Consider the following 15,807-nt stretch of genomic DNA (forward strand, 5'->3'; position numbering starts at 1 on the left):
TCCAGAGCCGCTCGTACGACTGCTGACAAGCGGTTTTCGGCCACTTGAATCCGAATGCTTGGCGAACTGCGTCGAATTAGAGTCTCAGGATGACGTCCATCGTTGTCATGGTCTTCAGAATTGCTGAATACCCTTCGCTGAAGCTGCTCATTGCCAGGAAAGTCGCAATCTCCACAGTCTTCGCACCAGGATGCAAATGCTTGGGTGCTAACTTCGAAACACATGCGTTCAAACTCTCATTGGAGTTTTGTGTGTTTCCTCCAAAGCACCGGTACAATAACTCGTCCTCCGAAAGCAAAAAACTAACAAACATTCCCGTTCCGTATTCGAAAAAACCGTTTCAGAGGTGGATTTTGAACACTTTTATGGATCCAAAAATGCGATTTAAAAAAATCGATTTTTTGAACGAAAAGATAGTAAACTTCCCCTTAACTATGTTAGCTAAATTTTGTATGCAGTCCGTAGCTCGTGGTCGTGCGGTAGCGTTCTCGCTTCCCGCGCCCGGGTTCCCGGGTTCGATTTCCGGTGGGGTCATGGATTTTGTCTGCCTCTTGATGACTGGGTGTTGTGTGATTTCCTTAGGTTAGTTAGTTAAGTCCCATAGTGCTCAGAGCTATTTGAACCATTATTTTTTTATATGCAGCAAAATATTATGTAATTCGCACCAAACCCAAAATCGTAGCAATTCCTATTTTTCACTGCAAACTTTATCGGATTTCGCGCAGTGTCTTACTTCCACGTAAATATTACAGTAATTATGACCATTAACGAAATGATGGGCAGTTCATAATGAACCTGACATGTAAAGCTAGAAGTGAAGCGAAAATTATTATTTTTAACCAAATGGCTTCTGTACAATCGTTTGAGAAAGACTGGAGGGGGTGTGCGTCGATTCTGTCATCGCCGACTGGTCGAAAGGTAGCAAACGCTTGTCGCATTCCCCTTCTGAACAAGCGAATGAACTCGCTCAGCTTGGACGAAAACTGGTCACAGCCATCTTGCGAAATCTATAGTTGTTAGACCCGTGTTGCCATGAAATACGGCTGAGGACGCGAGCAGCACTAACATTTGATTGCTCGGCTTGACGACCGGTGCTCTACAGGAAGAACGGGAACGCAGTGGCCTACCACTCGCTGCGCAGCGGGAGCAGAGTGAGGCGGCGGAAGACTGACCATCTTCCTGCGCTGGTGTCCGATCTCGCCGGTGAGGTAGCCGAGCAGCAGCACCGGCGTGATGATGAGGTAGGCCAGGCAGACGCCCTGGCCCAGCGTGTCGGCGTCGGGAGACAGCCGGTGGAAGCTGACGGGCCCGCCCCCGCGCCCCAGCCGCGCCACCAGCGTCGTCGTCAGCAGCATCGCCTGCAACACGGCCAGCCGTCACCCCAGGCAGCTACCAAGGTAGTACTCAGTCTAAATGAACAAGCCGATACAACAGTATTTTGCATTACTGGCCATTAAACTGCTACACGAAGAAGAAATGTAGACGATAAACGGGTATTCATCGGGCAAATGTACTAGAACTGACATGTGAGTACATTTTCACGTAATTTGGGTGCATAGATCACGAGAAATCAGTACCCAGAACAACCACCTCTGGCCGTAATAACAGCCTTAATACGCCTGGGCATTGAGTCAAACAGAGCTTGGATCGCGTGTACAGGTACAGCTGCCCATGCAGCTTCAACACGATACCACAGTTCTTCGAGAGTAATGACTGGCGTATTGTGACGAGCCAGTTGCTCGGCCACCATTGGCCAGACGTTTTCAGTTGGTCAGAGGTCTGGAGAACGCGCTGGCCAGGGCAGCAGTCGAACATTTTCTGTATCCAGAAAGGACCGTACAGGACCTGCAACATGCGGTCGTGCAATTATCCTGCTGAAATGTAGGGTTTTTCAGGGATCGACTGAAGGTTAGAGCCACGGGTCGTAACACGTCTGAAATGTAATGTCCACTGTTCAAAGTGCCGTCAATGTGAACAACAGGTGACCGAGACGTGTAACCAATGACACCCCATACCATAAGCCGGGTGATACGCCAGTATGGCGATGGCGAATACACGCTTCGTCACCGCTTCATCACCGCGATGTCGCCAAACACGGATGCGACCATCATCATGCTGTAAACGGAACCTGGATTCATCCGAAAAAAAAGTGACGTTTTGCCATTCGTGCACCCAGGTTCGTCGTTGAGTACACCATCGCAGGCGCTCCTGTCTGCGATGCAGTGTGAAGGGTAACCGCAGCCATGGTCTCCGAGCGGATAGTCCGTGCTGCTACAAACGTCGTCGAACTGATCGTGCATATGGTTGTTGTGTTGCAAACATCCCCATCTGTTGACTCAGCGATCGAGACGTGGCTGCACGATCCGTTACAGCCATGCGGATAAGATGCCTGTCATCTCGACTGCTAGTGATACGAGGCCGTTGGGATCCAGCACGGCGTTCCATATTACCCTCCTGAACCCACCGATTCCATATTCTGCAACAGTCATTAGATCTCGACCAACGCGAGCAGCAATGTCGCGATACGATAAACTGCAACCCCGATAGGCTACAATCCGACCTTTATTAAAGTCGGAAACATGATGGTACGCATTTCTCCTCTTTCCACGAGGCATCACAACAATGTTTCACTGGGCAACGCCGGTCAGCTGCTGTTTGCGTATGAGAAATTGGTTGGAATCTTTCCTTATGTCAGCACTTTGTAGGTGTCGCCACCGGCGCCAACCTTGTGTGAACGCTCTGAAAAGCTAATCATTTGCATGTCACAGCATCTTCTCTTCCTGTCGGTTAAATTTCGCGTCTGTAGCACGTCATCTTCGTGGTGTAGCAATTTTTTTGGTGGCCAGTAGTGTATTTGATCCTGTAACTTGTTTCCGACATTTGAGGAGAAATAACACTCTAAAAAAAAAAAAAATGCGTTCGTCCATCTCTGACCCTTATGCAAGCAAAGCAGTTACACGGCTTCGCATTGGTCGATGGAGTTGTTATATGTCCTTCTGAGGGATATCGTGCCACGTACTGTCCAATAGGCGCGTTAGATCGTTAAAATACCGAGATTTTTCGAGTGTCCAGCCCATAATGCTTTCAGACGTTCTCAATTCAGGAGAGATCCAGCTACCTTGCTGGACAAGATAGGGTTTGTCAAGCACGAAGACGAGCAGTAGAAACTCTTGCTGTGTGCGGGCGGGCATTATCTTGCTGATATGTTAGCTCATGATGGCTTGCCATGAAGGGCAACGAAACGGGGCATGGAGTCCCGTCAACATATCGGAGTCTTGCAAGGGTGCCGCGCATGACAGCGAAAGGTGTACTGCTATGAAAAGATATGGCACAACAGACCATCACCCTTGGTTGTCGAGCCGTACCCACCACTGTCCAGGGCGTCTGTAAGCCCTACTTCAGTCTGGAATCTCATTGACTGAAGTAGAATTGTCTTCAGCGATGAGTCCTGCTTCGAAGTGAGCTGCGTTGACAAGCGAATAAGTGTCTGGTAAGGTCCCAGACAACGTAGGATACCAGCGTGACTGTGGCCCGCCATGTGGTCTGACAACCGAGAGTGATGGTCTGGGGTTCCACTTTTTTTCATAGCAGAACCACTTTGGTTGTCACCCACGGCACCCTTACATCACAACGCTACCTCAACGATATTCTACGTCCCGTTTTGTTGCCCTTTATGGCAAGCCATTCTGGGCTTACACTCCAGCAAGCTAATGCCCTCGCACACCAGGCGTGAGTTTCTACTGCTTGTCTTTGTGTTTGTCAAATCTTACCTTGGCCTGCAAGATCGCCAGATCTCTTCCCAATTGATAACGTTTGCTGCATTATGGACAGGGCCCTCCAGGTACCTCGGGATATTGAAGATTGGACAGACTCTGGCATGATATCTCTCAGGGCGACATCCAACAAGTCTATCAGTCAATTCTAAGCAGAAAATCTGCTCGAATAAGGGTGTTATTGACTTGCTCAAATTGCGAAGCTCTTTCTCCTGAATAAACCACTCAGTTTTTCTGAAACTGTAGTCATTTGTTGTCTTTTGTACTTGTACATCACATCTACGGATTTCGATCCCACTTGGGTAATTCCTTCACTTCGTGGTGTGTCGTTGTTTTTTTTTTTTCATTATCTTAGACCGCATAATTGTGAGTAAACAATAAACATGTTTCGTGAATGACTGACATATTTTATTTTGTTTTGTATTTAATTATAGTAGTTCCTACGTTTAATGAAGAACCCGATTCATGAAACTTCCTGGCAGATTAAAACTGTGTGCCCGACCGAGAATCGAACTCGGGACCTTTGCCTTTCGCGGGCAAGTGCTCTACCAACTGAGCTACCGAAGCACGACTCACGCCCGGTACTCACAACTTTACTTCTACCAGTATCCGTCTCCTACCTTCCAAACATTACAGAAGCTCTTCTGCGAACCATGCAGAACTAGCACTCCTGAAAGAAAGGATACTGCGGAGACATGGCTTTGTGAGTACCAGGCGTGAGTCTTGCTTCGGTAGCTCAGTTGGTAGAGCACTTGCCCGCGAAAGGCAAAGGTCCCGAGTTCGAGTCTCGGTCGGGCACACAGTTTTAATCTGCCAGGAAGTTTCATAACAGCGCTCACTCCGCTGCAGAGTGAAAATCTCATTCTGGAAACATCCCCCAGGCTGTGGCTAAGCCATGTCTCCGCAGTATCCTTTCTTTCAGGAGTGCTAGTTCTGCATGGTTCGCAGAAGAGCTTCTGTAAAGTTTGGAAGGTAGGAGACGGATACTGGTAGAAGTAAAGCTGTGAGTACCGGGCGTGAGTCGTGATTCGTTAGCTCAGTTGGTAGAGCACTTGCCCGCGAAAGGCAAAGGTCCCGAGTTCGAGTCTCGGTCGGGCACACAGTTTTAGTCTGCCAGGAAGTTTCATAACAGCGCACACTCCGCTGCAGAGTGAAAATCTCATTCTGGAAACTCCCCCAGGCTGTGGCTAAGCCATGTCTCCGCAGTATCCTTTCTTTTAGGAGTGCTAGTTCTGCATGGTTCGCAGAAGAGCTTCTGTAAAGTTTGGAAGGTAGGAGACGGATACTGGTAGAAGTAAAGCTGTGAGTACCGGGCGTGAGTCGTGCTTCGGTAGTTCAGTTGATAGATCACTTGCCCGCGAAAGGCAAAGGTCCCGAGTTCGAGTCTCGGTCGGGCACACACTTTTAACCTGCCAGGAAGTTTCATAACAGCGCACACTCCGCTGCAGAGTGAAAATCTCATTCTGGAACCCGATTCATCATTTTCTTATTTTTTTTTGTTCCTTAACCCGTTATTTCTGGGTTTTGCCAGTAGAATATAACTTTGAGTAGCCAATAAACGTTCTTGGGTAATTGTAATATTTTATTTAGCATTTAATTATAGTATTTCCTGAAACTGTTAAAAAATACGGATTTATGGGGCAGTCTAAGATTTCCATCATGCAGATTTTTAATTTAGCATTAAAACCATGATTAATAGAAAAGGTAAAAATTAATTTTATGTTGCAATGAAATCACTGAAAAGAGGTAAACATTTAACAAATTTCACAATAAGTAAGGAATTTTATGAATTAACTATAAAGTACAAATCAAATGAAAAAGATTTTATATTTGTACCAGAGAGATCAGATTTATAAAATCGTCTTATTTTAACCAATTTGTACGAAAATATGAAATAATTTGTTGCCAGAAGCCTATTATAAAGCTGACTGAATAAGAAAAAGGTAACTGTAATTTCATTTTCAAGTAGAAACGTATTCATTGCTCAAGGTTATAAATTTGATAAATGAAAAGCACCAGTTTGCTTTTGTTCCACAATATTGTAGAACAAAAGCAAACTGGTGATTTTCATTTATTATAATGTTGTTCTACCAAGAACCGACGGAAGATTCTGTTAATATTATTTGCGACTACGATGACATGCATACAGCCGTCAGAGTAGGCGACAAACTTTTTGTGATTTTAATTTCGGAAGCTGGAGTACCACAGGGCTCCACTCTGTCTACTGCATTACTGTATAATATATGCAATACACTACCGATGTACCTCGCCCGACCACGCGATCTAGTGTTTTATCCAGAGATGACACCGTATACTGATACCAAGAAAAGACAACAGATGAGCTACAACTAATGAACACGCAATATGTTGACGAGCTAGAAAAATGACTCTACTTCGGGGCTTATAATATCTAATGTTCAAGAAAACCAGCTTGTTATCTTCAGGTACAAGAACTTTATAAGAAGTAAAACACAAACAACAGAAGGCGTCAAATTAAAATTATTAGAACAAGAAATAACACCTAAAATGAAAGCTAATTATCTCACACTGACTGTTGGTGCTACATTAGCATGGAAGAAACACTATAGCAAAAGCAACACGATGATTAGGGCTCATAAAAATGTTTAAAGGACATACAAAATGCATTTATAATGGAACATAGTTCGTACTTGCAAGACCTTCATTAAACCTTTATTCGAGTATGCAGCGCCCTTCTGGAAGGCTAACCAACATATTTAAGTGATCAACACTGCAAGACGACTGGTTAATGTAAGCTAGAGATAAGCCATTGCAAACTTGAAACGCTGGCACACTAATAACCGGTGTAACGGCGAGACTATTGAACGCAAGCATGCAAACGTGAATGAATTGTGTTGTACACGTGCCGGCTGCCAGCTTGTGGGATGGAGTACCAAGTCTATTGCACTTGGTCGGTCAATACAGGGTCGGCTAAAACTGTGGATGACGCTGGAGACGTCCGTCCGATGATGTCCCACACGAGCTCGTGATAGAGCAAGCCAAGGTGACATGTCGATTATATGTACAGCATGTTGATTTACAACAGCGGTATGTGGGCCAGCGTTATCCTCTCTCAAAACATTCTCTGGAATTCTGTTCATCAATGGCAGCACAACATGTCGAATCACCATACAGGTGTACAAATTTGCAGTCAGGTTGCGTGGAATGACCACGAGAGTGCTCCTGCTATCATACGAAAACGCTACCCAGATCATAACTCCAGGTATAAGTCCAGTGTCTCTGGCACAGAAACAGGTCGGTTGCAAGCTCTCAACTGGCCTCCATTTAATCAATGCACAGCCATCACTGGCAACGATGCAAAACCAGTTTTCATCAGAAAACACAACACTCCTCCACGTCGCCCTCCCATGAGCTCTCGCTTTAAACCACTGAAGTCGCAGATGGCGGTGGTTCGGGGGCAGTGGAATGCACATTACAGGGCGACTGGCTTGAAGTTACCGATTTTTAACAGCCGATTGTCCGCAGCTCGTGGTCTTGCGGTAGCGTTCTCGATTCCCATACAAGGGGTCCTGGGTTCGATTCCCAGCGGGGTCAGGGATTTTTCCTGCCTCGAGATGACTGGGTGTTGTTGTGTCGTCTTCATTATCAAGATTCATCCCCGTAACGGTCGGAGGAAGGCAATGGAAAACCACCTCTGCTAGGACATTGCCTAGCACGGCGGTGCGGGTTTCCTGCATAATTCCCTACGATCCTCGGAGTATGGGGCCTCATCATCATCTGTCACTGTGGTGCCAACCGCTGCTTAGATTTCTGCTGCAGATGCAGCGCGTTCCGCCAGACCCACACGCCGTACACGATGGTCCGACCGTATATTCTCGACATCACTGCTGCCAGCATTCCTGTACAGTGGCTACATTCCTGCCAATTCTTCCTGCAGTATGAAAGAAGGAACATCCAGCTTCTCGTAGCCCTATTACACGATTTCGTTCAAACCAAGTGAAGTGTTGATAATGGCAAACCTGATTTGCATCCTCATAGTGACTGTATTAGCGCCATTCTTGTGCGACTGCCGCGAAGTTTGATTAGGCGTCATCTTTCAGATGTAGAAACAAGTCAACCAACTTCCGTTTATGTCACTCGACTCCTTCTTGGTGTTGCTATTTTTTCCTTCATGTATACAAGGTACAAGTGTACTTGGTAGAACAATAGCTCCGCATTCTGCCGCTAGGTACCTTCACCAGACACCATTTTGTATCAGCTACCCTAGCGGCATAGGCATGGAAACATTATTTGGCCAGTGATAAAGTTTTTGTAAGCGCTGTTTTATTTGTTTGTCGGTTTCTTCAACGGCAGGGATTGAATACCTGCATAATAACATCAGGGTCTATTGGCTGTAAACGAATTTTGACCAAAGATCTGAAGATGATCCGCATCGCAGAACAATTCATTCCACATGTGCTTTTTGATGTCCAGAGAGCCATCTTTTGCAAGTGTATCATGTATTTTTTTTAGTGATGAAGCCACATTTACCAATCAAAGCTAGGTAAGCCGCCGAAACAGCCCCATTGGTCTGCTGACAGTCCACGTTTGCTTCGTTAGGTGGGGCGTCCATGGAGCGTAAAAGTATGGTGTGGGATAGTGTACCATCAGTACATAGGCCCGTATTTCATAGACGGAACACTGAACGCGCTCGAGTATCGCGGCCACCTAAAAGACCATCTGTCACGGATGCTAGAGGACACTCCTCTGCAGACTAGGGGGAACCTGTGGTACCAACATGATGGTTGTTCCACCCATAGTGCACGAAGTCTACATCATCTCTTCATGAAATATCATTCAAATACAATCGTCGTTGTATTCTGTTGCAAAGGGAGATAATCATTTTGCTAAAAAGGAGTCTTCTTTCGGCTCATAAGTGTATGTTTCGTAAGTCATTGGAGAGTCTGGATTTAATCGTATAATTTCAGGTCGATGAATCAAGAGAAGGAGGCATCCACGTTCATATTAATAATACAAAAATATCTACACTCCTGGAAATTGAAATAAGAACACCGTGAATTCATTGTCCCAGGAAGGGGAAACTTTATTGACACATTCCTGGGGTCAGATACATCACATGATCACACTGACAGAACCACAGGCACATAGACACAGGCAACAGAGCATGCACAATGTCGGCACTAGTACAGTGTATATCCACCTTTCGCAGCAATGCAGGCTGCTATTCTCCCATGGAGACGATCGTAGAGATGCTGGATGTAGTCCTGTGGAACGGCTTGCCAAGCCATTTCCACCTGGCGCCTCAGCTGGACCAGCGTTCGTGCTGGACGTGCAGACCGCGTGAGACGACGCTTCATCCAGTCCCAAACATGCTCAATGGGGTACAGATCCGGAGATCTTGCTGGCCAGGGTAGTTGACTTACACCTTCTAGAGCACGTTGGGTGGCACGGGATACATGTGGACGAGGATTGTCCTGTTGGAACAGCAAGTTCCCTTGCCGGTCTAGGAATGGTAGAACGATGGGTTCGATGACGGTTTGGATGTACCGTGCATTATTCAGTGTCCTCTCGACGATCACCAGAGGTGTACGGCCAGTGTAGGAGATCGCTCCCCACACCATGATGCCGGGTGTTGGCCCTGTGTGCCTCAGTCGTATGCAGTCCTGATTGTGGCGCTCACCTGCACGGCGCCAAACACGCATACGACCATCATTGGCACCAAGGCAGAAGCGACTCTGATAGCTGAAGACGACACGTCTCCATTCGTCCCTCTATTGACGTCTGTCGCGACACCACTGGAGGCGGGCTGCACGATGTTGGGGCGTGAGCGGTAGACGGCCTAACGGTGTGCGGGACTGTAGCCCAGCTTCATGGAGACGGTTGCGAATGGTCCTCGCCGATACCCCAGGAGCAACAGTGTCCCTAATTTGCTGGGAAGTGGCGGTGCGGTCCCCTACGGCACTGCGTTGGATCCTACGGTCTTGGCGTGCATCCGTGCGTCGCTGCGGTCCGGTCCCAGGTCGACGGGCACGTGCACCTTCCGCCGACCACTGGCGACAACATCGATGTACTGTGGAGACCTCACGCCCCACGTGTTGAGCAATTCGGCGGTACGTCCACCCTGCCTCCTTCATGCCCACTATACGCCCTCGCTCAAAGTCCGTCAACTGCACATACGGTTGACGTCCACGCTGTCGCAGCATGCTACCAGTGTTAAAGACTGCGATGGAGCTCCGTATGCCACGGCAAACTGGCTGACACTGACGGCGGCGGTGCACAAATGCTGCGCAGCTAGCGCCATTCGACGGCCAACACCGCGGTTCCTGGTGTGTCCGCTGTGCCGTGCGTGTGATCATTGCTTGTACAGCCCTCTCGCAGTGTCCGGAGCAAGTATGGTGGGTCAGACACACCGGTGTCAATGTGTTCTTTTTTCCATTGCCAGGAGTGTATTTTGAATATACAATTAATTCAGTACAATGAAATGAATATCCTTAGCTGCATACGTCAACGGGGACAGTTGAAAATGTATGCCCCGACCGGGGCTCGAACCCGGGATCATTTTAATATATATTCGCGGGCAAGTGCTCTAACATCTTTGTATAGAATAATTGTTTTACAAGGTCAGACTTACAGCCTATGCTGACATACTTTTTGTACACTACCACATAAATAGTTTCTACAATGTCCAAATATTGACAAATAGTGGCTAATTCGAAAATTAATTAAGTAAGGAAATTAATAAAATTGAAAATGTCCAAATGAAAAAGACATGAAGGCATCGCTGATAGTACAAATACAAAAGAAACATGCTCCTGTAGCAAAGAAATTAAATACATCTGAGCCACAGAGGATAGTGCGACTGCAACTTATTGGGAATGTGGGTCTCATGGCACGCCTCCCGTTAGACCCACATTTCCAATTTATTGGGAATGTGGGTCTCATGGCAGGCGTGCCAGAGATGAGTCCCTGCAGTCGCACTATCCTCTGTGTCCTCGGTGGCTCAGATGGAGCCGGCACGGTAGCTCAGCGTGTTCGGTCAGAGGGTTAGGTACCCTTTGTAATAAAAGAACTGAGCAAATGGATCAACGAATAAACTGACCTGGTGTTATCGGATGTCCGCCCTGAACAAATTCAACGAACAATATAGAACAAAATGCAATTTAAAAAAAAGATGGTTAGAGTGTCTGCCACGTAAGCAGGAGATCCCGGGTTCGAGTTCCGGTCGGGGCACACATTTTCAACTGTCCCCGCTGACGTATATCAACGCCTATATGCAGCTAAGGGTATTCATTTCAGTGTATTGATTTAATTTTAATTTCATTCTAACTAGCTGCACGGTCACCGATGGTGTCTGTTCTCTCTGACATGTCCGAAAGTAACATTTTGAATATAGTTTTTGCATAACCTTGTCGTTCAGGTATCAGAATAATTTACGTTTAAAGTATTGACTGGATATCCATCAACTGATTGAGATGCAATGACTTTTTTATATTTTGATTGTGTTGATGACGTATACGGGGTAGTAATTGTTAAACTCGGTGTTAAAATGTAGTTACAACACCTTTTACAGTAGAAAACCACCAAAATTGACGCGTTTTGAAGCAGCAAACCTTCGTCTTCAGAATTACTCTACAAGAATCTTGTAGGGCGATAAATATAAAAATATTAATAATTTGTTTTCACATACTTTGCAATCGTGTCTTGTTAGAACGTGTTTAATAGTTCCATTACATTTTTTGTACAATAGCTCTGATCATGAAGCCTTGCTCCTTTGAAACCCGTCAGATATAGTGCTCTGCACTTGAGCCTACAGTTTAATACTGAGTTTTGTATACTTCCTATCAGACTAATTTCTTGGGGCAAGACGCGTTTTAAAAATTCCGGGTTTAATTACCTACCTAAAAATGGGAATTTTAGAATTTGGCACCCTTATATAAAATTTTTGTTGACTATCCGCACATTGAACAAAGAAAATTGCAAAAATTTGCCGAAACACCAGATAAATGGCGCTTACGAGTCTTAACGAAGGCACATGCTGTAATATGAACAGTAGCGGTCCAGTTGTAATTCCACAATGCACATCAGAAATTAGATTTTGTTCGTCGAAACTCACTGAGATACCGCGTGGTTAACACTCTGGACTTGCACTCGAGAGGGCGAGGGTTCCGATCAGGTGTTGTTTTATTTCCAGACGTTGAAAATATCGTTTCAGTTGTAAAGTTGTTTTATTATCACACAACCGGTTTCGGGCTGTTATAAGCCATCTTCTCGTGTCCTAACTTGGTGCTGTGGCCCCCGAGCGCCGCGGTGGACGTGCACAAGGCGCGGTGCGCTACCTATGAAGCTAGTGTTCTATCTCTGACGACCCCTGCGTCGATGGGACGTTAAAGTCTAATCTTCCTTCGTTCATTTTTTATGACTACTCTATAGGAACCAACATGTATTCCGGAAACAGCAATCGTGTGAAACACAACGCGCTTTATTTGTTCAGGAGACCCAGAAAATATTAGATACAGGTTCCCAGGTAGATGCCATTTTCCTTGACTTCCGGAAGGCGTTCGATACAGTTCCGCACTGTCGCCTGATAAACAAAGTAAGAGCCTACGGAATATCAGATCAGCTGTATGGCTCGATTGAAGAGTTTTTAGCAAACAGAACACAGCATGATGTTATCAATGGGGAGACGTCTACAGACGTTAAAGTAACCTCTGGCACACCACAGGGGAGTTTTATGGGGCCATTGCTTTTCACAATATATATAAATGACCTAGTAGATAGTGTCGGAAGTTTCATGCGACTTTTCACGGATGATGCTGCAGTATACAGAGAATTTGCAGCAGAAAATTGCAGCGAAATTGTAAGGTGTCAGGCAAATCCAACACCTTACATGAAAACCCTGACATGATAAGCAAATCCAGTAGTATGTCACATAGCTCCGAATAAATCGTAACATTAAATTAACCAAAGTAATACGAGTAACGAGTGAGCAAATGGAATACCACAGACTACCACAAGAATGCCTAAATGCATGTCGTACCTTCCCACCGTGAGGCAGACGCAGTTCCGAGGGGAGAAACGAGGACAGAAGCCGAGAGCAGAACCGTGTTAAGCTAGATGAGGGAGGGGCTGGGCACCCACGCTGCGAGCCTACCTGTACGACTATACAACCCGCGCGTTTTAGCGTGAGGCTTTTTCGCGTCTCAGGTACGTCAAGGATCACCCCCAGCCCATGTTAAAAGCTAGAGCCCTCCAGAAAAGCAGTATAGATCTTACGATAACACGAAAAGGTCCACTACCACCCGCAAGTTTTAGCGTGAGACTTTTTAGCGTCTCTGTTACGTTGCAAACTTTAAAAACATTGCCCCACCACGAAAAGTATAACGTTTCTCATTGGATAGACAGAATTTTTGTAGGCGGAGCTAAAGGTTAACATTGAGACCCTGATTGGTCAGATGAAAACACAGCCAGATAGTTTTTTTAAACCAAATTCGGTAAATTGTAGTAACGAGAAGTTAGAGTAGAGTGAGTTCCGAGACGGCGGGCTGGATGGCTGCTGCGCCGGCCGCTGCCGCCCTGACGCTGCTTAGACACCGACAAGGTAATGAACGCACGCGATGCCGCATTTTTGAGCGCATAAGGCTTCACTCAGAACTGCAAAAGTCTCATCTGTTACACCCCCTTTTTGCGTAATACTGGTGTCGATCGTTAATTAAAACTCATGGTGTTCACATTTGCCACTTGAAGTAAAGATCTGAAACGCGATGATTTTTCTATTTTATAGTTATTGAGAAGCCACATCAGCCACTGTAATTTACGACAAGTTAGATAAGTAATTGAAGATAATTGAGGGTCACTGTAGACCATTTTGATAGTTTTCTCTTTTGTGAAACTTCATTTAAACCTAGATTATAGATGTGATATGGCATAGGTCATCCTTCGATCGATTGTAGAACTTGGAAACCCATTTAGGGAATATTCGTTCACATTTTTGTTGAACGCAGTTGGTTTTTACCGTCCTGTATTAAAACATTTCCTTTTATCAATAGTGCAATTTATAAACGATGTTTTAAGAGTAGAATAAAATTTCCAATGGTAAACTTAACTGCTTTTTCGACGTTATTTGACCAACTAACTAAAAATAGGAAAGCCTTGAACCCTTTCCACTAAATTTAGTTAGTATTAAGATTCTTTTACAGGGAGTGCAGTGGAGTTGACGCTGAGATCATTTAGTACTTGGTTATATCATCGCTAGTCTCACTGAACTCTTCTGAATTCTACATGTCATGTGTGGTCTGGCGTCTCCTTACCAGCAACAGGTCCCAGGTTCAAACTAGTTAATTCCCTAAAAAACAAGCTCAGAGCGTCGTTGCGCGAAAGTGGTAGGGAGACACAATATAGTACAAACAGACACCACCATGAATGTTTAGAAAATGCAGAAAGATCTGCAGCGGATAGGCACTTGGTGCAGAGAGTGACAACTGACCCTTAACATAGATAAATGTAATGTATTGGGAATACATAGAAAGAAGGGTCCTTTATTGTATGATTATATGATATCGAAACAAGCACTGGTAGCAGTTACTTCTGTAAAATATCTGGTAGTATGCGTGCGGAACCATATGAAGTGGAATGATCATATAAAATCAATTGTTGGTAAGGCGGGTGCCAGGTTGAGATTCATTAGGAGAGTCCTTAGGAAATGTAGTCCATCAGCAAAGGAGATGGCTTACAAAACACTCGTTCGACCTATACTTGAGTATTGCTCATCAGTGTGGGATCCAAAGAAGAGCGGCGCATTTCGACACAGGGTTATTTGGTAAGCGGGATAGCGTTACGGAGATGTTTAGCAAACTCAAGTGGCAGACTCTGCAAGAATGGCGCTGTGCATCGCGGTGTAGCTTGCTGTCCAGGTTTCGAGAGGGTGCGTTTCTGGATGAGGTATCGAATATATTGCTTCCCCCTACTTATACCTCCCAAGGAGATCACGAATGTAAAATTAGAGATATTCGAGCGCTCACGGATGCTTTCCGGCAGTCATTCTTCCCGCGAACCATACGCGACTGGAACAGGAAAGGGAGATAATGACAGTGGCACGTAAAGTGCCCTCCGCTACACACCGTTGGGTGGCTTGCGGAGTATAAATTTAGATGTAGATGATATAGATGTAGACAAGGCTAACGTGCTGGCTTCAGACTGTTAGTGGGTTTTTGTTCCTATCGTAAGCCTGCGTGAGTTTTGCGTAAGCACGTGTTACCCCAAGCAGAGACATACTGAAAGAACAGGAAAAGAACGGAGTAGGAAGGCAAGTGATAACAAGAGATGGTGGAACCTGCTCCCGCTGTGTGGTCGGCGGGTACTCACAATCTCGAGGATCTTGAGAATAAAGCCCGGCTGCTTGAGATCCTTCACCTTGACGGCGAACATCTTGGCCTGCATGTCTGGAGCACACCGAGGCGAGGCGGTGGACTGAGGTCTGGTGGATGCAGAAGCTCCGCCGGCCAAGCGATGCTGTGGTGTGTGTGTGTGAGCACACTGCCCACGCCGCCCGGCACGTTGCCGCAGCAAACAGCTAATGGACGACTTCCCACGGCGGCGGTCGACCCCGCAATGCGACCTCTTTCTTTTGTTTCTGCTGCTGTCTTTCGTTATTTTTCAGCACGTATGACATCGCAAACTATCAAATACGAGGAAATACGAAGAACATTATAGGACACGTGGGTATTCGAAAATGCGGCGCTGGCGGACATGAGTAGAAACTAAGTTTCTAAAAGGCTGAGCGACCGGTTAGCTACAATTAAACTTTCGCTAGTTGAGTTAGTGTAGACGTAAAGCTATTGACCGTATGCGTGTCCAGTTACATAGGAATGATGTTCAGATAATACGCTGCAAGACTTGCGTTCTTAGCATTGTTAGTGTCATGACTTGCCGTTAGGCGCCGGTATAGGTACGGTGACATAGGGTTGGAACACAAACATCAGTGTGAATTAAAACTGCAGACGGTCAACATGTTCCTGGAGAGGATCAACTGGTCTCTTTCTTTTTTCTTTTTTTTTTT

General features: G+C 45.8%; 1 protein-coding gene and 1 non-coding gene across 2 annotated transcripts in view; both read right to left on the minus strand.

Annotated features, from left to right (window-relative positions):
- The window catches only part of LOC126278048 (uncharacterized), a 40,472-nt gene extending 25,222 nt beyond the window's left edge, over nt 1-15,250 (minus strand). Inside the window, exons 1-2 of the mRNA XM_049977842.1 lie at nt 15,114-15,250; nt 1,173-1,358 (exon numbers count right to left, since the gene is read on the minus strand). Of these exons, the coding sequence (XP_049833799.1) occupies nt 1,173-1,358; nt 15,114-15,188 (261 nt within the window). The 5' untranslated portion in view covers nt 15,189-15,250. The remainder of the gene's footprint in view (nt 1-1,172; nt 1,359-15,113) is intronic.
- On the minus strand, nt 4,267-4,341 carry Trnas-cga (transfer RNA serine (anticodon CGA)). The gene has a single exon. It is a non-coding gene; the product is annotated as a tRNA-Ser (tRNA).
- Nucleotides 15,251-15,807: the final 557 nt, after the last annotated feature.

This window comes from Schistocerca gregaria, chromosome 6 (genome assembly GCF_023897955.1).
Source record: "Schistocerca gregaria isolate iqSchGreg1 chromosome 6, iqSchGreg1.2, whole genome shotgun sequence".
In the NCBI taxonomy this organism is placed as follows: Eukaryota; Metazoa; Arthropoda; class Insecta; order Orthoptera; family Acrididae; genus Schistocerca; species Schistocerca gregaria.